A 24,913-nucleotide genomic window follows, 5' to 3' on the forward strand; every position below is an offset into this window, starting at 1 on the left:
GGTTTAATTCATCCACAAAATAAAATAACCTTCTGTTTTAAGTGTAATTTTGAAGTAATTTTTTTATTACTGAGTTATAAAAAAGCTTTAAAGAAGAAGCTGTCACAAAAAAAACCCTAGAGTGCATTGAACTATGCTACTGTAGTAGAAAGCTGAACAAGACTTTATGTCTATGTTATGCATTAAGATGTCATAAGATCTATGGAGATTACCATAATTAACATTAAAAGCTGAGAACTAGCTGTCCCCTGTGCCTAAAGAATACTTGTGGGACTACAAAAAAGGATAAGAAATAATGAGCTCCGGAACAAAAGTCTTCAATTCTATTACAGTTAAAATAATCGTTATTAAAAATTCTTAGCATCAACAGGAGTTTGGCCTTTGATTTTAGAACTAAGTGCTCTAAGTGTAAAGTTATCTGGCCATTTTATGTATTAAATAATGAAAATATTCTAGGCCCCATTTTCTGATATGTTTATCCCATAAACTAGGACATTTGACCACTCATTTGAAAATCATTTTATTACCCTGAGCTATAGTCTTAAGTTAGTTAAGTTAGAGCGATAGTTTACTTACTAATGGGATTTAAACCACAAAATGGTTAAAATTTTATTTTTTTTTTCCTTGCATAGCTTCATTTTTTTCTGTATCATCCTCAGCTGAAGCTGTGAAATGCTTTTACAAGTCTGCTGTGAAGAAAATGTTTCTAATCAGTACAAGAATTGACCTTTAAGCATTTTTTAATGTAGGTTCTTGAAAATTAGGAATGAGTGTGAGGAGATAAAAACTAGAGTAAGAAGACAAGCATATTATGAGTTCAGAACATTATACATTTTTTTAAGTCCTTTTTTACATTTATTTAATTCAGATCTATCCCTGTATTGGTTAACAAATGCATTCTTCTTCCATGTTTGTTCTCCATACAAACAACAGGTTTCTCCTTTCATGAACTTAACAGTGGCTGAAAACTTGAAAACTGATACTGCTTTTCTAAGTTTTCTGACTTTGTGTGTGCAGGATGGCACCTCACTGGGATGACCTAAGCCAGGCTATTGGAAAGTTAAATACAAATCCTAATCCCCTGAACGGTGCACAGGAATGTACTTAAAATGTGCCAGCAGTGCAGTCACAAGTCATGGTACCTGTGTGTTGCTGTGGATGAACTGGATCGAAGGAACTCACTTTTCAGTCATTTTGTTTTTCTGTTAGCGAATAGCTGTTGTCTGTACTGCTTCAGTTCCCTCACCATGACCTACCTACCACCTGAACACTAGAAAGAAGCTTGAAATGGGAACTCCTGGATCACAGTTACTAATTTCTAATTGCATTTCTTGTATGTGCCATGGTAACAAGCAAAATCTTGCACTTAAATGGGTGCTGTAATTTTTTCCAAAAATAAAAATCACAGAGCTTTTAGATTAAAGATTTTTGTATGACTGTCATTAGTGTTTGAATTCCCAGCAGTACTTATACATACGGTGAGAGGTCTGTTAGATCTGATGAATGGCAACAAGCCAGCACGGTGCCACGTTTGTTGTGTACTGTAGTGACTGAGGAACACAAAATATTTTCTAGACATTGGGATGACACTGTTGAAATAATGGCAGATGAATGGTAAATTATTTCTGTAACTATAATAAAACTGGGGGAGGGAATGATTTTGGCAGCAAATGGGACTGAAAACTAGCAAACTGCAAACTATTAATATTTTTCAAATTGCAGGCATTATTAAGATTCACTGGCTTTTCTGAGTGTTTTCTCCCATTTCTATAAAGCTATACTGCATGTTGTCAGCGTTATTGATAAATTAATAATTTTGAACTGTTCATATTTATAGTCTAAATAACATAACATTTAAAAGATTAGTTTATGTGGAATTTTACATTGCTTTAGGTTATAGAGAAATTAGAATAATTCTTAATATCCCAATGAGGGCAAATCCTACTGATGTGTGGATTTTAGTTTTAATGAAAATCAATACATTTCTAATGAAACACAGAATATTTTCACAGTTCAGAAGGCACTGAATACCCCGATGTAATGCCCAGTACTCATCTGTACTAGCAAGAAATGGCTTCTACAGTGCCTTCATTATTTGCCTTCGTTTTACTCCTCATGAGGGAAAGCAGGGTTGTGAATTTCTTTCCATTCCTTATCCCTGCAAAGAAAGATAAAGGAAATCTTTTAGATGTCACACATCTGAAAAAGCTGTTTTTTCCTAAATTCATTCTGAATCATATTCAGCAGTAATGCCAAGGCCCTTCAAACCATCATGTGGCTCAGCTGCAGAGGAACCAGTTGGCTTCCCTAACCTTTGATGGCTAGGGAAGTGGTACGGTAATGCAATACCATCCAGAAAGTATTGCTAAAAACCTTAAAGAGTAATTAGAGAAAAAAAGGGAGCTTTTGCAGCAACAAAGCTCTTAATGTACTTCCACCTATAATATTCCTAGTTAATATTCCACCTAGTTAATATAATTCTGTTCAGTGCCACAGCTGGGCTATCAACAGGTGCATGGCAGCAGGATAAGCAATGGGACTACAGCAGGAGTCCTGGTGCTTTGTAACGCCACATTAGCACGAGTCTCTGCAGGGCAGCAATTATTAGATGTGATATTCCTTTGGAAACCAAATAATTTAAATGCATAAATTGAGTATTGTTCAAGGTGCTTCTAGTCAGCTCGATGAATATGACAAATTTTAAATATTTTTAAAATAATTTAAAGAAGTTGATAGGAAGTCTGTAGCTGAGTTGCACTGAGTGTTGTGACATGGCAGGAGGAGAGGCAGCTGCAAATCTGTCTGCTGCTTTATGGAAAGGGCTGGCTTTATTTCACATGCCAGGAACTCAAGGCTTGCAAGGTGTTTTAGAAGGAAACCTGAAATAAGAGATCAAATCAAAAAATCTAGTAATTTAGTCAAGTGATTTCCAAACAGGGAGTGGGCAACAGGACACAACAAGCTAAAGGGGAGCTTAACATGCTGGCTGGATATTCTTGTGAGTTTTATGTGGGTGTTTTTCCAAATTTTTCTTTACCATTCTGCCATCCATATGTGGCATTTGAAACAGGCATTTGATTGAGAACTATTTATGTAGGGGGTGATTGTTCAGGAATGAATATTTTGTTAATAAAACTATTGCAAGCAGACGCTGGCCAATGATAGCAAGATGAGCGCCTTTCATCAGCTGACTGGTAATGGGTAATGTTTGTTTGAAACCACTGTTGCTTTTTACGGTGGATCTTTTCATAGGTGTGTCACTGCATAAAATTATTTCCTTACTTCTTAAGAAAACCTTGCAGTCCTGTGCCATTCTGGGAGCAAAAACCAGAAGAAAGACTGGGCATCCTCCATGAAAAACCCTTGAGGAGCAAACATTTATTTTTTGTTTGTCTCTGTGGGATATAATAGACAAATGTGAATAGTCTAATAAATATGGATTTTATGTGAGGTACCAGTGTTAGGGAGCAAAACCTAGTTCTAATTTTTCTTTCCATTTCACTATGCCTCCCTGTCCTTTGTCTGAATTTCTTCTGGAGGTCTTCAGCCCTTTTTCCTGCCTTTTTACTCTTTGACATTCAGGCTGTCAGCAAGAGAGTAAAGTTCTGTCTCCATTGGAAAGCAATTTGCTAGTGTTGCCGACTGTGAATGAAATTGACTGAGATTGTGAAATCCTGGGCAATTTAGCTCACAGCCAGGATGACTGGGAAGGGGCAGCATTGCGCTTTCACCAAAGATGATGTTCCAGTTCTCTTGCAGATATTTATTTCCCCTTAGCTTTTACATGCATTTATTAGGTTCCCTGTAATTGCTGCCATTTCTTAATATAGTTTATCTAAAGATAGCAGGAGCTTTTTTTCTCAAAAGCAGAGATTGTATGCTCAACCTTATTGCTATTTATTTACCATGAGGGAGTGAATGCAGATATGTGGTTGTTATTGAAGAAACTTCACTAAGATGATTCTATAATTTACAACTGACAGGTTTGTGTTTGCAGTATATACCCACTCTGCTTTCCCTTCCCGTGTTTTTTTCACAGGCACAACTGCTAGGGCAAGTTGGCCCAGCCAACCTTCAACTGACACAGGGGAAAAAAAAACCTGCAAAATGAGAGAGTTTTCAGTCTCTAGATGTTAAAGGTGACACCATCAGATAGCTCATTAGCACCAGCTGGTTTGGTGTTTTCTTGCTCAGTGTAGACTGTATTTCTGAAATGGGTAACCTGTAAGTCAGAAAAATCTGAAATAAACAACTGCTTAATTGTTTCGACTCAAATGAAACAGAGAAAGTGTAAAAGATATGTCATTTTAAACAGTAGCAGGCTGAAGCTGTGAATTTGTGAATTCTACCTCTGTCTTCATTAATTTTTATAAATATATAAATATATATAAATATATAAATGCAAATTTTCATGCTTAAATGCTCTAGATATTCACAAGATAATTTTTAAAAAGTTCCTCCATATAACAATATGTAGAATCCTACCAAAGGGATAAGAAATGATTTATTAGAAAGGAAACTTGAATGTAGCTCTAGTTTCTTTGAAATTTGTCTCTGAAACTTGAGTATTTTATTTCCCAAAAGTAACTAGAGATTATCAAATTACTGGTATATTTTCCCATATATAATTTTCTCTCTGCAAGAAAAAAAACAAAACCCAAAGAAATAATCTTTGTTTGTTTTCCCAGGGAACATATCAAGAAGCTGAATGCAAAATCTTTCATTCCCTCCTTTAATGCTTATACTTTGGGAAATTTAATTTCAGGGAGTCAGGTACATAATCTTTGCCACTGTTCAGAAGTTTAATGTATGTCCTCTTGTGAACTATGATAAAAATTGAGTCAGATGTCATAGACATTGCCAAGGTATAAGAAATATGGATTTCTCCTTTATTGGTTCAATAGACACCGTGGTTTGTAAGTTTAAATGAAATTACTTTTTTCTTTGATGTGAAAAATCTAATAATAGAAAAGATCATCTTAAGCATGTAAGAAGATGAAAAAGGGGATGTATGCATTTCAGTTTCAATAGATAGAAGAAAATGTGTAATAGAAATAAAATCAATAATGAAATAGAAGCTCTGCCCTTCCCTTCCCTTCCCTTCCCTTCCCTTCCCTTCCCTTCCCTTCCCTTCCCTTCCCTTCCCTTCCCTTCCCTTCCCTTCCCTTCCCTTCCCTTCCCTTCCCTTCCCTTCCCTTCCCTTCCCTTCCCTTCCCTTCCCTTCCCTTCCCTTCCCTTCCCTTCCCTTCCCTTCCCTTCCCTTCCCTTCCCTTCCCTTCCCTTCCCTTCCCTTCCCTTCCCTTCCCTTCCCTTCCCTTCCCTTCCCTTCCCTTCCCTTCCCTTCCCTTCCCTTCCCTTCCCTTCCCTTCCCTTCCCTTCCCTTCCCTTCCCTTCCCTTCCCTTCCCTTCCCTTCCCTTCCCTTCCCTTCCCTTCCCTTCCCTTCCCTTCCCTTCCCTTCCCTTCCCTTCCCTTCCCTTCCCTTCCCTTCCCTTCCCTTCCCTTCCCTTCCCTTCCCTTCCCTTCCCTTCCCTTCCCTTCCCTTCCCTTCCCATCTATATTTTTAGTACTCCTTCTTTCTGCAGTCTGGCTGCCAGTTTGAAGAGTTAGCTGTGTGCAGACCATTCCCAAACACAGCATAAACTACTGATTTCACTGCAGAAGGCTGAATTGCTCAGATTCCTGTAATGCCGAGTTGCTTTGATCTGGTGAGGTGAAAGGGGTAAAAAGCTTCTCAAATATGTTTGCAGTCTGTGTTATAAGGCTGTTCGTATGAGTAATGTTTTACAAATTCACAAAGTCAGGCTTCAGCCCGGAATGCAAACACATTTACATAAGCTTTAGTAATAGGAGATCACTTCAATATATTTATTCAAATGCCTGCAATTCCAGTTTTCAAGCAGGTGAAATGGTATTGCTAGAAAAAAAGAAAGAAATCTGGTTAAAAAATTTGATAATTTTAAAACCAGACAATTCTTGTTGATCTTTGGACTTCCATGAAACATTGTTTGTTCGTAAAATTTAAGTAAAATGATTTTTTATCTTTTGACATCCAAGACTTCTTCAAGCGATCCTAATATACTTTGCAGTAATGTGATGAAAGGACCTTCTCAGGTCCTTCTGGGGCCTCTTGGTGACTGTTAGAGTCTCAGCCTCAACCTTTCAGGTTGGCAAATCATCCACCAGGGTTATTAATTTTATGTTTATAATCTAGTAACCGGGTATGTTAGCAAAAATTAGGTTGTCTGACACTTTTATTATGGTAGCACCATGCAGCTGTTTTCCCTTTGATTTGATGTTGTTGTGGGAACATATTATTTTAGATATTTACATAGCTGACTGTGGTGATGCATTGATTCAGTTTTTCTCAGTATTTCTAAGATGTTCTTCCCCAGCCTCTGGTACTTCAGAATGTATCTGTCCCTTTTTAAAATTAATATAAATATCTGATATGGGCTTACAAATTCTGGATAAATATCATAAGTGGAATGAACACAGGTACAGAGCCCATCAAGCTGTATTTTGATGGTACCACAAGGGATGTGCTTTTTCCTCTGACTGTTGCACTTCTGAGGAAATGCCAGCATTTTGTATGTGTTCAGATGCTGCCATTGTGGATCACAAGGCCACTTTGCAATAAACTAGGCTTTGCAATTACATAATTTTCGTGAATATGTACTTGCTTCTGAAGCATTGGAAAGCTTTTCCACTGGATCCAAATGCTGCATTTTGAAAAGTGTATCTATCTTCTATAAAATGTTTGCGGTCTAGATTTCTAAGCAGCTGCTAATAAGTTAACTCTGAAAGAAGACGTAAGATGATTTTACCAGTGATTCCTGAAACTTCTCAGGCACTAACTTGAAGTTCATCTGTAGCTTTTTAAGTCAATTTTGTTAAGATGCTTTAACTTAAAGGTGCCAGCAGTGGCATCATTCCCATTGCCAAGTGTTAATGTTAGAAGTTCTCATTCCTAACACTGAGATATCCATGGGTTATTATGATCTGGCTTAGTTTAGTAGGCTGTTCTCATGTTTCCAAGTATTTGTTCTAACTCAAAACAAATGGGAATATTGGCAACCTAACAGAGACATACGCAGGAAGTAATTGTTAGCAACCATGGGTGCATGAGGCAAGACTCTATAATTGGAGCATTTAAGCATCCTCACAAGCCAGGAGAGGAGTCGTTTCCAGGTTGTTCAGTACATGCCTTGGAACCTGTTTCTCTTCTCAGGCTGTATTTTTATAATTAATTAATTAATCGTTTGCTTCAGCTACTGTTTACACAAAAGAAATTACAAGAAGAGTCATTCCCTACAAAGGCAAACCCTGCTTTCTACTGCATGCTCTGTGCTCCTTAGGCATCACTGGAAGACTTGTGTGTGTGTTTGAAAATAAAGTCTGATGAAGTCTTGTAAGGCTAGACCTGGACATCATCTCCTACAAGACATTGGTGTGCTGATGAATGATCACTTTCTTATCTTCACAGTAGAAATACATGGTGAAATATGACATGAGATATTTCACTTCAAATACAGGGAGGATAAAATTTTGTCTTCCATAATTTAGTTTTGCCATGTACATAAAGTCTTGGGTGACTAAGTTATTTTAGATCATATCTAGAGTAGAGATAAAATAGATTATAAAAAATGTATAAGACATAAAGATACTGTCTTTAAGCTTTTTAAGGTGAGTGAGAGGGGAGAAGAATTTATAGTGTATTTCTTTCCCTGTATATATTCAAATGTACTGCAAGCTTAATGAGAGCAATTCCATTGAATTTATTGGAGCATGCACACTTATCCTAGAGAAAAAATTAGATAAATTTGTTCTGTTATTGTGTCAGAAGAACAAAGATGGTTTACAGTCCCTTTTGCACTTCCATTCCTCAAGGTGGGACAGGTCTGGAACATGTTGTAGTCCTGGCATGGAAATGGTTAGTTGTATCAGGCTGGTTCATCTCATCTATCAGACCTTTAAGGTAATGCTGCAATCCCTGTTAATGGGGATTCATTGCCTCTCTTGTGTTGCCTTCTTCATAGAACTTTGTGGTCAGGAGATACCCCGCAAAAAGAATTCCCAAGGTTTCTTGTTGGAACTTTACATTCTCTGTGCCAGGGGAGGAATAAGAATAGCAAATTTGGTTTTGCAAACCCATTTAAAATACAAAATGATGTAACAGTTGGTTTTGTTTCTGTCAGGGATTCTCTGATGTAAGATATGCCTTCATCACAAACTGCAGTGAAAAGCAGAGATACCTCAGCTAACTTGGAATGAATGAGGGCATTTTCCACAGGCTGTGTAGATTTTATGATGCTGAAGTTGGAACAAAATTAATTGGCTTGCAAGGAAGTCTGTGCTACTATAGCTTGACTACTTCTGGTGTCTGAGATAGACAGCATATTAAATGAAATCTGAGAAAGAAGATCTATTACTATTTGTAAAAGACATTCAGGATTTAGTATAAAGGTGGAAGAAGAATTATTGAAATTGAACCTTCTTTAAGATCAAACAGATATTAATTGCTTCTGAATTAATTTAGAGTGTAAATTAGAACAAGGTTTCTGACATCAAAGGAATAATGCCTGAATTCTGGCATGACCTTTCAGATAGAACAGGGAGGACAAGGAACCTAAATTATTTCAAGATGGAGCTTGATAAATTAATATAGGTAGTGATCCCAGAGGTGGAAATAAAAGTTTATGATTATAGTATCGTAGATCATAGGCTCACAGAAACTTCAAAAAGCATCCAGTCCATTTCCTTGGTCTAACTTATTCTCAATTATATTTAAATAATTCCAGGTTTATCCAGCCTGACCTTAAATACATTCTCATCTCAGTGATGGAACTCTACAGTCCTGTTACTCTTCCATTCAATTACCTTACTATTCATACCATTGTAAAGCTTTCTTCATCTCAGCTTAAATCTTCCTAGCACAATTTAATTGTTCTTCTCCTATCCACAGAAAACTTGGAAAACAAATTAGTATCCTGCCCCTTCATAGGCATCTTTTGGGTGGATATAGCCATGTACTTGAAAACTCCTGTCTTTTTCCCCAAAATCATAGAGTGGTTGAGGTTGGAACATCTCAGCATTTTCATTTTGATATCAAGCCTCAGTTGTTTAAGTCTTTTCTCTGAAAACTTGTCTTCTAAATCTATGATCGTTTGTTACCCTCTGCTGGGCTCTTCCAGGTGTTTTTCTTCCTTCTTCCCATTCCTCCTGAAGATGGTCCACCAGTACTGAATACAATAGAGGGATTATTTTGTGACTCTCGGGCATAGTGGTACTGCTTATCTATCTGAGTAGTATTGTAATTTTTGCAGTGTGGGATGTGGTTTACTTCCCAGTTGTCTAGGTGTTTTCATCAAAAATGTTCCCTGCTATGGCAGAGTACAGGTTGTTAGAAATGCCCTTGATCTCTGCAGTTGTCCTTAAGTTTTTGTGAGTTTCTTCTAATAAAGCTCTTATGCTTCTCATAAGGGAATATTTGGGGTTGCCATGGAAAGGGAAAATGAGTCATAAACAGAAAACTTTGTGGATCCATCTGGACTAAACTTCTCTTAGGTGATTGACTGTGTCGCATGGATCCTTCTGGTCCTGTACCCCTGGTGCATTCAAAGCTAGGACAATCCATAAAGCAGACATAGCCTACAGGCTTCCCCAGAGTCAGAAACCACCAGAACGTTATGAATGATGAGGAGACCTGTGCTTTGCTTAGGCTTTAGCATGTTTTCTCCTTGTCTCATAACCTGAAAAGTACACCATACCAGCTGCTGTAAATGCAGACTGGTAGGTGAAGAGGGGGCAACCAAGCCCTGTTTTGCCATCAAGCTGATGCTGTGGATACCTGCTCTTAAGACAGCGGAACCTGCGGGCACTGTACCACTGGAACTGCTTTGTAGCTGGATGTCTGGGTAACCTTATATTTCAGTTATTGTTTTGATATTATTCTTACCTGTTTTCATTTTAGCACATTGTCAGCTTGAGGTCAAATCTTAATGGCTTATTTGCTCTGCACATCAGCAAATGAGGTAGTTTGATGCCACATTCATGCATAACTCTGTGAACATGGAATAAATGAGATACTATTAAGCATAACACTCAGAACTCAAGGGCTTGAGAAACTTTGCATATTTCTAAGCTGACAAAGTGTTGTTCTAAAGTGATAAAAGCAGGTGTTTCTTTTTCATTGCCAAGTCTTCTCCCATGTGAGAGGCTAAATAAGTAGTCCAAATTACATCTAAGAAGAAAATTTGCCAGAGCTTAATTACTTTTCATCACAGTGCCAAATAATAATAAGAAAAAAACTAGCTTGGAACTTCATTGTAGTCTATTTAATTCTCCTCATTTAAAGCCCTGGGGTAGAAATTTTAACTTTGCAATAAAGTGCACTCTTTCAGTAGCAAAGCAGAACAAATTTATAAGCAATGACTTGTGCTCCTTCTGCATTTGACATTTAGGTAAAAGCAATATTTTGTTCAAAAATATAAGTAGTTTTTACAAGGTCTCCAGCTGTGTCGTTTCAGTAGTATATAGTTTTATCATTAATCAGCACTTGTCTCTGATGACTTCTGCTAAGATTATGGCCATTTATTCCATCTTGGTTGATAAGAGTGATCTTATTAAGCCCAGCTATTACATCTTCATGTTCTGTGAGTTAGACCTTGCTTTCCTACTGTGGCCAGTGGTGCGTGTCTGCGTGCTGGGCAATTGAGTGCATCAGATTGTGTTAAGTCAATCCTATTTAAGTTAAGCCTCTCATCACAAAGCCTCCATCAGCTTGTCTTCTGCAAGGAGATTTATCAATAAATCAGCAGAAGAAGGGATTAAGACCACAACCATTTACCCACATGCCCTGTACAATGTGCAATGAAATGTCAGTGTTGTAGCCCCCTCAGTTCTACATTATTATGTCATCGGTAAGGAGGCATTTTGCTCAGAGATCTCTCTATCCTTTATTTAAAGAGAATGTAATGAAATCAGAATTCTTGTATGAGATCAAACCAGGGACTCTTCTATTTTGAAATCTGATGATGCTGTCAGTATTTTGGAGGAAGAGACAAGAATTAAAAAAAAAAAAGATAAACCCTGCCATTTTTCTCATCTCTTGGTAGTTGCATTGTAGGTGGAACTATATGGACGTTAAGATTCTTTACCTCTTTTAGGTAGATAAAGCCAGTTGATTTGCCTCTCTCTTGTATTTTATCTTTAAGCAGTCATACAATTCCCTCTTAAAAATGCTAAATTCTTAGTCTGCCCTCACAGGAAAGTATTTCCACAAGAAATAGCTGGCATCTAGTGCATTCTGAACATTTTCATTTTTCTGTATCTTTTTTTGATATAATAAAATAATTAATAAAAATTTCAAAATTTGAGTGCATAGAATGAATCATTGATCTTTAGAAAATTACTATGAATTTTCTATTAGTTTCAGTTTACTTCTTTGTACAGTCTAATATTACCACTTTGATCTCTCTATAAAGCAACACTTTCACCAAACATCACTGCAAGCATGTACTGTTTCCCTTTTAAATTGATTATAGTTAGCTTAAAACTCGGTGATATATGTGAGGTTCTCAGATTATTTATTCCGAAACGTATTACTGAGATGCGTTCATCAACTGTGAATCTCATCTGCTCCTTTCCTGCATATTCATTTAGTTTTATTTAATACCACTGGCAGTTGTAACTAATAAAATTAGTTGTAACTAATAAAATTAGTAATTCTGTTTTGGGCATATTTGCATCTCTTCTTGAGTAGGTTCATCTCTTGTAAGAAATCTTAACTTGAAGAGAATTGCATGTTGAATATAGGTCAATGGTGTCATGCTGTACCAAGGATAGTCAGGGAATGACAAAGAAGGATGTAGCCTTTGAGGTACAAGAAGTAACTAATCTTCAGTTCTTGTCAGAAATGGTTAGACTTCTTTCCAGTACTGGGCATAACATCTTAAGGAAGATTGAAAATACGACAAGCAAGTGTTACGTGTGTAAAGACTACCAGGCTGTGTGGGTGTGTGTTGGTTATTTTTAAATGAGTAAAATGATTTTTTCGGAGTTGAAGGGAATAATCTGTTCTTTGTGTTCATTTTTTGAGACAAGAAGATGTCTCTGTGACCCGTGACTGCACTATTCATATTGGACATGAGCAAAATATTTTGAAGGTGAAGACAGTCATCAGTGTGCTTTCTGCATATCAAGCAAAACTTCAAAGTGTTCAGATCTAGCACTGGAAAGCAGAATTTGGTCATTTGAAAATCTTTCTATTTGTAAATGCATTTCATGACATTAGATAGCTATCTAAGTAAAGTTTTTAGATTACTCTGACAAAGGTACAGGAACCTCATTTGATTTCTAGCAAGTGCTCTTAGTATTTTCACTGTCGCAGGTTCAGGAGAAAAGAACAAGGAAGGCCCAGAAGAGAGATGGCTAATTCGGTGCTTCAGGGAAGCCATGCATGTGCCTAATAATGAGCTGCTATATGTTGTTACAAGGATGCAAATGGCAAAAGAAAGAGCACATACAGGATGATAGTTCTGGGTCATCGTAATCCAGTAGTATCACCATTTAGAGTTATGTGCCTTGTCACAAGGCAGAGGGTAGAGAAAAGACAAAAGAGAATCTCAGCCACAGCTGGTAGGATTTTGTGTATTGTTATTCTGAATATGCTCAAAGCAACACTTATGGAAATGTCTTTTGTGTCAAATGAGGGAGAGGGAAAGAGAGGTAGGAGGGTTTTTACTGTCATCCCTCTATCTCCTTTTATTTCTCATCAGACAGTTGGTCTTTCAACTAGTTTAAATGTGGTTAAAAGTAGAAAGTTTCAGTGCAAGCTTTTGGTTCACATAGATCATCATTTTCCATTAAAAAAATTCTGAACCAGTTACTACTCCAGTGCCATCAGTGGAGGAAGTGGGAATCCACTGTAATTGGAAGCAGTCTCCAATATTTACAGTGTTCCAAAATCCAATTCTAACTGAGTTGTACTTCAGGCCTATATAACCCTTGGGCTGCTTGCTTGTAGTGGTATCAGGGTAATAGAAGTACATCAGTACAAAAAATTCCTCATATGCATATGAGCATCACAAAATGCTGGAGATAAATTGACTGAATTATAGTTGTTGATCTTCTGGGAATGCAGAATAAATTTTGCTGCAAGCTACATGTAACTGTAGTAGCATGCTACACCTTTAGGAAAGAAAAGCCTTAAAGGAGGACACGGCTGATTTAATGATTGTTTTGTTTGGTATTTCAGCTAAATTGCTCTGTCTTTATGTGTATATATATATCAGCTCTCATCTTGCTGTCATCAGATGCTTAGTGGGATCTAAGGAAGACTGGTAAAGACAACTGAAGTGAATTGCAAGCTTTAACATCAAGCTGCATCTTGACCTGGTGCTGAAAGTTGAATCAATGCTTCACTTTTCATTTAAAATAATGCACTGGACCTTGGTCAAAAATAAAAAAAACCTGCGTGGTTGATGGATCACTCTGTTGCCAATAACCAATGAAAAATATATTAGTACTTACTCTTAGTTTGGCAAAGTCCTCTTTCTTGATTAAAGCTGGCAACTATAGGGACAGAAGGGCATCTGAAATGTTGTACCTGAATAGATGTTGTGATGAAATGTATTCCCCAAAGGCTTGAATCCGGCCCTTTTCTGTAAGAGATGTGGCTCCTTAAATTTTAGGAGAGATTGTAATATGCCTCTCCTTGTACACTGATGACTGAACAGATCTGGAAACAGTACTTGAGTCATCTCAGCAGACAGCTCAGCAACTTAAGGAAATTTCAATTTGGTGTCCATTTGTCTTAAACCATTACCAAGAAAAGTAACACAGGAGCTGCTTAAGAGGCAGCACAGACACCTGAGTTGTGGAGGAGGAGATGACTGCCTGATTCAGTAGCCTGGGGTATCTTCCCCTAGGACGGGTCATTCTCCCTGTGAATTGGATTCCTCCAACTACAGTTGCTGGGTTGGTTTTGAACTGTCCATGAAGGTCTAAGATTAATATGTCGCATTTTGGGAACATTTCCTCTAGCTTGGAGAATGCAATCTGCCCCATTAAAAAAAAGGTATCAGAACGTTAATCTTTCGTTGCCACAGAAGGGAAGACTATTTGCATATACATTGATTAAACAGAATGCATTTGTTTCAGATGCATTCATAGTGGATTATTATAATTCAATCCAGGCTGTGCAGGGTCCTGGGGGGAAGCAACCAAGTGCAATGTATATCTGCATCATTAAAAGTAATTTAAGTGTGATGACAGCTGGAAAATAACCATGCAAGTGATTTCAGAGTGTTCCATATTTATTTCCTGGTAGTGATAAATCGTTGTTGGTTTTCTCAGTTTACAAGTAAAAAGGCAGGTTTTTAACTCCTCAGCCTTTAATCTGGCCTCTGTAAATTAAGTGAACTGAGCAAACACCTGCCTAGCATTTAGCCCTTGTTACCACAAATTCAGATTCAAGCTTCTCACATCCATTCATTCATTTAATCACTCGAAGTCCCCTTAAGGTATGTAAATATTATCTCTATAGTACTGTAGAGAACTCAAGCGTAGGGCAGGCTTAAAGTAACTTTACAGAAAGTAGCTTTAAAGAAAGGGGTTTTAAACAATCTACAAGTTGTAATCCCAGAAGTTAGCTGAATATTTTTGATGTTACTGTCAGTGATTTCTTCATTGATAAACTTTCTAACTGAATTGACCATGTCTTCTGAGACCAAGCATGGGTTACTATCCGTAGTAACACAGGGAGTTAACACGTACAATGATGAAATGCCATTTTTATATTAAAACAGAATTCCTGTAGAACTTCATTAAAACACCATCCTGTTGTAATATTTGGGGAATATTACAAGGATTAATGGCTGAGAAGATTATAGATTTATCAATCACACATAATTCCTAAATTTTTTGAACTATGTGTAAGGATCACTTAATCTGCTGCTGGGTAACAACCACATCTGAGCTGGAAGGTAGCAGCTGTCAGACAGCTCAGAGCAATACTACATGACAGTTGAGGGGGGAAAGTAGAAGAGATCTGCTACCCAGGCCAAATATGCTTATGGCTAAAGCCTAGTTACCTACTGAATTACAGCGGCAACATAAAGAAGAAAGGCAACATTGGAAAAGGAAAGTTAAAAGTCATACTATTATGGAAAGAGATGTAAAAATTAAATTATTACTTTCTTGCTTTGTTTAATATCTAAGTTTCCCTAGTTCTTAGCATAATTAAGCCCTCAGTATGGGTATCAAAAATCTATATATAAAATACAGCTGCTAAACTCTTCATCAGTTTCTGTAATCACCTGTGTACTGATCCTTTCATTCTTTCCTTCTGATGTAAGGTAAGGTCTGGGTTTGAACCAGATAAAGCCAAATGGAAATAGAGGTAATATGCAGTAGTATCCCAGGATTTTTACATAAATTGGCCAATAGGACAGTTCTGCTGTACTGTTTTCTGCATGGACTGTTTTCCTAGTAAAAGAGCGGTTAAGCCTTGACCAGCAAGACCAAGACTTTTTAGACATTTGGAGGTGGGTAGTAATGAGCTTGAAGACCAAGTTCGAGGCTGCTTCTTTAGCCTCTTACAGACTAAACTAGGACCTGATCAGAAAAATGATTCACAAGAAATGTCTTCCTTAAATATGTTGTTTTGGTAATTCTCTGAATGCCACCACTATTTTGGTTAACTGTAGGGAAAGACAGTGATAAAAACTTAGTAAATTCATTAGATTCTTCAGTAAATCATAGAATCATAGAATCACCAGGTTGGAAGAGACCCACCGGATCATCGAGTCCAACCATTCCTATCAATCACTAAGCCATGCCCCTCAGTGTCTTGTCCACCCATCCCTTAAACACCTCCAGGGAAGGTGACTCAACCACCTCTCTGGGCAGCCTGTTCCAGTGCCCAATGACCCTTTCTGTGAAAATTTTTTTCCTAATGCATTTGTTGTTGTGAAATACAGGCTTTCTTGTCATGGACAAGACCTGTTAGGCTGCAAAATCAGAATAAACACATGAGTTATACCCCAGTGGTCTTGCAGATAGCACAACTATGATGTTTGCCCACTAAATAATCATTGTGAAAAAAAAATCGTAAAGCGTTGATTTATCTGTAAGCAAGAGTACTACTCAGAATTTTCTTTATCTCAGGAATGCTTTATTCACTACTGATTCAATCGAATGCTAGAAAACACACTTTTGCACTCCTGTCAATGTAACTTACTGTATTAGATATTTCCCAAAATATCAAGAGAATTACGTATGTATGAGATCCCAGGAAAGCCTTTGAAGGAAGGATACTAATCTTGTTCTTTAAAGAATTTCCTCATATTGTCACAAAAGATTTGTGACATTGCCAGTTTTCTTTCCCTGTTACAAAGTTTTGTGGGCATTGCTCATCGCTAGCCACTCATCAGTGTCTATCAGGGCACTTTAACTTACATTCCCCACCTTGAAATGCTCTGATCATTGTGATGGATCCCTATGATGGAAGCCTGGCAGCACTCTTTCAGGCTAGGATGGAGTTTGCTGTAGGGCTGGCACATGGGAAGTGGGGCAGTGAGGCCTTCACTAATCCCTTTGGTCAGCGGGAGTGCTTGAGCTGGTTATGTTGGCTTTTGGGCAATTTTGTAAAGCTTCCTTCCTGTGCCAGCACGTGGAATTGTGCCTCATTCCTAAAGGTAGTACACAGTTGTGCTTTCTTGGATTTCCTTCAGTTTACCACTGGGTATTGATATTTCTTAATAAATGAACTAAATTTAATTTCTAGCTGAAGAAATTAAGAGCCTGTGTATTAAAACTTCTTCCTTTCCATATGTTCTTTGCCTTAGAAAGGTAGTGTTCAGGAGCATGAAAAAAGTGACAAAAACAACTTCAAGGTGTAAAATCTCAATTTCTGAATTTTGAATTAAAGCTTGCCTACTGCTTAGGAACAAATGCATTTTCTGTTAGCAGTGGGAAATACTCACATTGTGTTCTAGACCATAACATGGATGCGAAACAAAAACTAAGTCAAATCTCTTCAAACAAGCCCACTGTTGAAACATGGTTGAAATGGTTATTTACTACATAATATTTTTGTCTAAATTGGACTCAGTTGCCATCTACTGAGATCAAGCACATTATCTCACTGGAACAGGGGCTGTTAAGGCAAAAGTCTCTTTGTGTAGCTGATATGTTATATATGTGGATGCAGCTGAAACAAAGGAAACAACAATAATAAGTGCTTCCTAGGTCTGAAGGGTTGGGTTTTTTTTTGCTTTTTTTTTTTTTTTTTTGCCAGCCTTACAGTAGTAACATAGCAGGATTTAATAATTTTCAATTACAGGTCTTAATTAAATGCTAGTAAATACTTATTACTGTGAATGGAAATAGCTACCTCATAATTTAAGGACTGTTTATAGGAGTGACTGCTCCTAAATAACAATAAAAATTTTCTGATTTGTCTCAGAGATTAAAATTGGAAAAGACAATAGGAGAAGCATAGCAGGCGTTTTATTTTTGAGGATCTTGCGTTTATTGTAGATTTGCTGTGCTTTTTGCAGTTTATCAACTATGTTTACAAAGTTGAATGTTCAACTGCAGGGATGTTTTGTGTAGTTTCTGGATAGCATGTTAAAAATAGAAGTTTATGCAAGCAAAAAAATTGAAGTAGATCACTAATTTCTGCATTTAAATAGTCAGTCAAAGATACCATTAATTTAATTGCATGTGTAGATTAAAAATCCTCATTTAAAACCAAGTCTCTTAATCCGCAGTTTATATTTATGTCAAAAATGTGTTGAGACATACAGTAGTTTTATGATAATTAACAATGGGAAAACTATAAGTGTCTTGGAATTCGATTTGGATAAGTACCAGAATGAGGGATGTTTATTCATCCTACATGCCTCCTGAGTTTCCTTGCAAAATTTCTGTTTCTTCAGGCCCTGAGGGGAGTTAGACATGTATTATAATTCTACAAGTGACTCCCACTAAACTCCAGAAGAGCAGAGAAAAATGAGGAGAGAATAATTCATTCAATTTGGAGTTTTCTCGCAGAAGGGTAGTTTACATCAAGAGTTTTTTGTTTCCCTGATCTAGTTTCTTCATTGTGGTGTTAGCTAAGAAGCTGTGAGAGTTCTATGCTTTTGGCTTATTACTAAAATAATTCAGATCTGGATCATGTGAGTCTTTAGATCTCCATATTTTTTTTTTTGGTACAAATTGCATGAATGTTCAGAGTTTTCTTATTCTAATCTGTGATGTTAGTAAGTTTCCATTGCAAGCTTAGTGATGGATGCCTTGGAGACCTGTGCTACTAATTATGCTCTTAATTTTTTTCTCAGACCATCTGGCTCTTTGTGGTAGGATAGGAACTTGATTCCCAGCATCAAACATTACCAACCTAACTGTAAGGAAATAAGAAGCTTCTTACTGCATGACATGGAAAAGCTGCGCTTAGCAATGGTTGTGTAAAGATGCTAAACAGATTTGAGCTGGAACACTGCTGAACTTGGCTTTTTCTTTGTTAAGGTATTTTAATCAATCCCACTGCAATGTTTTCTTAATGGTAGAATTCTGCCGAACATCTGGCTGGGAAGTTGCCCTCGGCAGCTGGAGCATGTGACTGTCAAGCTGAAGCACGAGCTGGGTATAACAGCTGTGATGAACTTTCAGACTGAATGGGACATTGTTCAGAATTCTTCGGGATGCAACCGCTACCCAGAACCTATGAGCCCTGAAATCCTCATGAAACTGTATAAAGAGGAAGGTCTTGCCTATGTCTGGATGCCAACCCCAGACATGAGTACTGAAGGTAATGCTCAGACCACTCTTGGAGCTAAATTAATACTAACAAACCCTTTGAGTTACTGATCTGTCACTTTCATGACTGTGTTTTTTGCTGTGTAAATTTTACGTAAAAATATAGTGAACACACAACGCGTAATTCCTATTTGTATTGTCTCTAAAAAAATTGTTCATCTTTTCTTGTAGACAGAGAGGCCATCTAAAGCACTTCATGTCTGGCGGTACATGTATATTTGACTTTAAAGCTGTATGGCGTTGATAACTGCTTGACTGTTTTTGCTTTCAGCTTGAATTCAGCCCATGTAATGAAAATACGTTGTGTAGGTGGAAGACTGCAAGCTTGCACAGCAGGAAAGCTTGCCAACCTTGCTGATTAAAAATGGAGAGACAGTACTGTATATCTGTCTCTGATGTTTCCCTCCCCCAGCAAATAATTTTTTCTTTAACTGTAGTATCCCGGTCTGATAAATATCCATAGAGTCAATTATATAATTATTTGTAATTAATTTTAAATACCCATGTTGCACCTCATGTTGTTAAATAAATTGTTATTATTTTTAATTCTTTCATTAGAATACTCAGTTCAAAATTGTATTTCCAACCAGTATGTTAGAAAGTGTGTGTGGTTTTGAGTGAGTAGCCTACAAGGAGAAGAGTGCTTTCAATAGAGTGAAATACTGCTGTCCTAAGTAGAGAACCGTCATACCAGTAATAGGACATCAGGGAAGACAGGAGACCTTAAAACTGTGACTTGAAAGGTCTTAACGTCAGTGCTCATCTGTGTCGTGAGGAAAATCAGGCTCTGATGTTTGCAGCTCCAGTTCCTAGGGCAACAGGGAGAAAGGCATCAGGAAATATGGTATAGTCACCCCTTCAGGAGTGAGAAAGACTGTTCTGTGTAGTTTAACCACATACTTAATACACAATTAAATTATAACAATATTAAGTTCTACAGGAAAGTACTCTTCTGCTCTCCTTCCCTCACTTATTATTGACATAATGGCCTTCATTACAGTGTTTTGGAAAGCAGCAGTACATGGGTAGCTTCACAAACCTTTGGTACTAAAAACCATCACACTTTTGGCTTGCTAACCTTAAAGCTATATAAGATGTGGAGTTCAATATGAATTGCTGCCTTATCTCAGTCCCTGTGAAAATGAATATGCCATACACGTTCAGTGTTAATCAACATGTATATTTAGAGAAGACTTAGGGCATTTTACAGATTTTATGTGATGTGAATCTACGTTGCCAGAAGAAACAAAGGTTAGGGTAGAAGGTCGTTTTGAAAACCAAAACCCAACAGAACCAAAATATGTCAGGTTTGCTGTTGTGATTCATAGTACATGAGCCTGTGCAGACATGTCAACTGTAAACCTAGCTCTCTCAAATGCAAATGAATATGCCTTGTTTTTAACCTTAGGAAGAATACAGATGTTGCCACAAGCTGTCTGCCTCTTGCACGGGCTGCTGGAGAATGGACACACTGTCTACGTTCATTGCAATGCTGGTGTTGGCAGGTCTACGGCTGCTGTCAGTGGCTGGCTGAAGTATGTGATGGGATGGAGCCTGCGTAAAGTGCAGTACTTTTTGGCTTCCAGGAGACCAGCTGTCTACATTGATGAGGAAGCTCTGATTCGTGCTGAAGATGATTTCTACCAGAAATTTGGGCATCTTCGTTCCTCATGCAAAATACAAGAGTAGCAAAACAGAAGAGGAAAAGAAGGTGAAGAGGAATCCTTACATTTGAACTGTGAGGACTTAGAAAACATAAGTTGGAGTCATACCTCTCCTCTTCAGATTATAAACTTGTCTTAAAAGTTGTGAAAATTTTGTTAAAAAAAAGTGCCTTTGGGGTTTTTTTTAATTTGCTTTCTTTAAGCTGATATGATTCGTGTTTTCAAGCTTTTTGCTGCAAGTATGAGACCTAGAAACTCTGCAAAGGGAAACTAAGATTTTCTTTTAAGTACTTGCCTAAAGGAACTGAGGTTTTAGGGTAGGCACTAAAGATGTGAGGTGAAATAGAGTTAGCAATATTTCAATGACGAGAAGGAGAAGGCATTCTCAGAAAAACAGATACGAAGTTTGACTGGATTAAGATTCAGGTTAGGATGGAGCTGATCGTTGTCAAAACTTGCTCAGTTATTTTAGGTGGAATGTACATTATTGAAGTGTTTTCCAGAAATTTGGCAACAAACTGCATTAATGAGAAGGACCAGAAGGAAGCTTATTTTTCAGCTGATTTTCTTAAACAAAAAGCTAATGTTTAATGCAGTGAACAAAAATCTACTCTTTTTGCCTATCTAGTTAATAACACGTCGGTTATGCTGGGATGTGACATGAAGAGAGGAAACAGCTCCACTTACTGCAGTTGTAGTTTTTCACTGCAACAGAGTACTACTTATTACATTATCCTAGGCTATGAGATCTCTAAATCAAAGATACATTTTGCTCTTCCGGTCTATGCAGTGCTGTACAGTGGGTTCCCTAGGTGCCAAGTCAATCTAAGCAGTAACCACTGGGCTAAAACAGGACCTATTGGAACTGCATGATAAGCGTTTGCGCATGACTGACATCACAGCCTCTGTGTGGTTGACCTAGATGAATTTCTTCACTACAGCAGAAGTCTCTCCTTCTTGCACAAGCAGTGTGTGGGTGTTCACAGATGGTAGATGTAGCCAAGTGAAGTTAATACATTTCTGCATAGGAGCAAAGAGCAACTCTGAGAAGGATTTCTCAAGACTTTGTGGATGATCCATAATGTTTTGCAGTGCTTCTTAGTCCCTTAGCTAAATTAAGCAGTGGCACCAGCAGCTTCCAGCCCTGCTCAAGTAAAACAAATTTGCTGTAGGTTAAGTCAAAGAAAGAAGGAAGAGAAATAATTTCCTAAGGAAGAGAGATTTAAGGATGCATAAACATGAAGAACCTAATTTGTATTTGTTAGTTCTTCAGTGAAGTCTCATTTTTTACAGCCAACTTGTCCCTCTAAAGACCCAGTCATTGCCAAGTAGTTTAGCTGATATACATAGATTATCTGAATACTTAATGGAGAAACTATTAGATATGAACTCTTCATGGAGAATGTCTAGAATGACATGACATGACATTATAATAACATAGCATAGCATAGCATAGCATAGCATAGCATAGCATAGCATAGCATAGCATAGCATAACATAACATAACGTAACGTAACGTAACGTAACATAACAACATATCCTATGCTTCACTCATATTCAAAAGCAAAAATATTTAAGATATTCTGTATGTGTGCATTTGATTTTGACTTTGTTTCTGAATTTATTTATTTTTTGCTTTGAGATAACACTGTTTATAACATGGATGATTAAAGTTCTCTATTAAATAAAAACAAAATGACAGTTCCAGCAGACCAATTTATCCTATGTCTTTGGCTCCTAATTTCATGAATAGCAAAAAGGGTCATGACTGATATTTCTATACAGGGGTGGGGCCAGCCACTTTAATGGTAACAGCCCATTTCTTGTATGCTATGCTGTATCAGTTTTGATAGGCTATTGAGAAGGAAATCTCAAAAAAGTGGCACCTCTGGTGCTTCCAAAGACCAAAAAAATGAGATAGCCTGATGCAGAAAGCAGAGGGGGTGCCACTGTTGCTGTCTGGCACTTGGGCTTTTGTGTGAACATGCAGAGCTGCAGCTGAGTGTCCAGAAGCATCCAAAATTTACCTCATTTTGACTGAGTTTGAAGTAAAAATTATAAGCTTTTACCACCGTGTGCCCCTCAAAATCAAGCACTGAGGAGGATGGCATTAAGAAGTAGATAGTAGAACTCAAGTTTTACTTTTCTGCTGACGTACATTTGAAACACCAAGCTTAACATAATTCTGCTTGTTTCACAGCTAACTGTATTTCTTTTTCCTCTTGGGACTGAGCAGCGCATAACATGGCATGAACAAGTAGGTGTATGACTGAGTACTGCTGTGGTGCTATTTTCTGATTTAATTGGCAATGGAATCAGACTGGCGCTTCATTTGTAGGGCAAGAATTCAAATGCTACAGAAGCCACACATTCAAGGAAGCCCTGACAAGGGACTGTTTATTTGTTGTGTATTGTCATTTTGATTTGCTTGTCTGCTGAATTGCTGAGGAACTACATCATATACAGATTGGATTAGCCAATGAACTATGTGAAAAATAACTTGACAACATCATGTTAACAAAGAATGCAAGCAGATCCCATGGCTTTTAGTACCTTTGCAGCCAACTTTTTTTCCTCATTGCTGCCTTCCTGCCTTCGTCCTTGAAGGCCACCCAATTGTACGACATTTGTTCAAAACCCTTTCTTTTGAATAAGACGAGGAATTTAAAAGCCAAAGAGATCGTTGCAAGAGGCTACAGCAAGAGAAAAAGCAATCATATAAAAATATTCAGTTTCTCCAACTATATAATTATATGATAAATCTACATCTAGAGTTTACCTATTAGGATTCCAGTTTGTAATATGTTCTGATGCTGATCAAATCATTAGCTTTTTCCACAGACTAGCCTCTTGATGCAATTTGGATGAAAGGATGAAGACAATCTACTGTTCATATACATGTATATTTCCTTGCTGCTTTAGTCGTAAACATGCTACAAAATTTAGAGAACAACTCCTATAGAAAGAATTAGAAAAAGATAAATAGCTCTGAATGATTGTTTTAAAGTGGGCTGAAGAAGACAGACAATACACACACAGTAATGGGAACCAGGTATAAATATTAGAATCACAGAATCATGGGATCATTTAGTTTGGAAAAGACCATTCAAATCGTCAAGTCCAACTATAAACGTAACTCTGCCAATTTCACCACTAACCCATTTCCCTAAGACCCACACCTACACGTGTTTTCAATACCTCTAGGAATTGTGACTCAATCACTTCTCTGGGCAGCCTGTTCCAGTACTTGACGACCCTTCCAGTGAAGAAATTTTTCCTAATATCTAATCTGAACCTACCTTGGTGCAACTTGAGGCCATTTCCTCTCATCTTATTGCTTGTTACTTAGGAGAAGACACCAAAACCCACCTCGCTACAATCTTTTAGGCAGTCAGCCTCCTTCTCTCCAGACTAAACAACCTCAATTCCTTTAGCCACTCCTCATAAGACTTATGCTTCAGACCCTTCACCAGCTTCATTGCCCTTAAAGATTTTACTCCAAAGTGGTTGTAAAGTCTCACAACTGGCAACTGAGCTGTGCGCGCTGCACAAAAGCATGTGCAAAGCAGTACCTCTGTTCTGGAGTGGAATTAAAATTTGAGACTGCCATCCAAGACCTCTTGGGCAAAAATTAATGTAAAAGATAGGCAGGAGAAGGTAAAAAAATTCCCTACTTAAAAAAAGAATGCAAAAAGTCAAACAGTGCATTACATACTATGATGGCCTTTTCGAGTTCTAATTTATAAATCCCACTTTACTGGCCTTTAATTAAGAAAAAAATTTATTTGAAGTAGCCAAAGACATTTACCATGACTGTATTGCCATATTGCTTCTTTTATTCTTCATCATTAGCAAGAGCTTTCAAACCAATGATAGAGTTAAAACAATAAATAGTATGATTCTTTAAAGCAATACACTGGGATTGTGCAACAGAAAACTATAAATAAATATTTAGAAGCATAATAACTACTGCAAAAGCATATATTTGGCGAGCAAACCCTACCTTCTTGAAGGATAATGAACATCAGACTTCCCTTAGCTAAACTGGAATTGGATTAATGTAGCAAAGGACAAGATATAAATGACTGTCTTGCACTCTAACTATTTACATTCTGAGTGATAAATCAACATCTCTACAGTTATTGCCTTAAAAATATTCTGCCTGAAAAAATTGTGTCTTATTTTCCACATCTATATAGCTTAAAGGGAAAGGGGCCGCTCTGACGGAACAGACTTTGAAACAGTGGAAATATAAAGGAATTAATCCTTTTTCTGTTGTTCAGTGACACAATGGCATTACCAACAGCAAGTCCAAACCATACAAATTCATAATTATTGTCTTCTTAAATTAACAGAGGAAGGCAGTTTTTTCAAGGTCAATGACATTAAAATGTGTTAGCATACGTGCATTGTTGTGATATAAGCA

The 24,913-nt window shown here is 37.4% G+C and overlaps 1 protein-coding gene across 1 annotated transcript in view; it reads left to right on the forward strand.

The window, feature by feature from the left end:
• EPM2A (EPM2A glucan phosphatase, laforin) overlaps window positions 1-22,214 on the forward strand; it is a 41,123-nt gene extending 18,909 nt beyond the window's left edge. The window contains exons 3-4 of the mRNA XM_069852177.1: window positions 18,574-18,815; window positions 20,232-22,214. Of these exons, the coding sequence (XP_069708278.1) occupies window positions 18,574-18,815; window positions 20,232-20,512 (523 nt within the window). The 3' untranslated portion in view covers window positions 20,513-22,214. The remainder of the gene's footprint in view (window positions 1-18,573; window positions 18,816-20,231) is intronic.
• Window positions 22,215-24,913: the final 2,699 nt, after the last annotated feature.

This window comes from Phaenicophaeus curvirostris, chromosome 2 (genome assembly GCF_032191515.1).
Source record: "Phaenicophaeus curvirostris isolate KB17595 chromosome 2, BPBGC_Pcur_1.0, whole genome shotgun sequence".
NCBI lineage: Eukaryota > Metazoa > Chordata > Aves > Cuculiformes > Cuculidae > Phaenicophaeus > Phaenicophaeus curvirostris.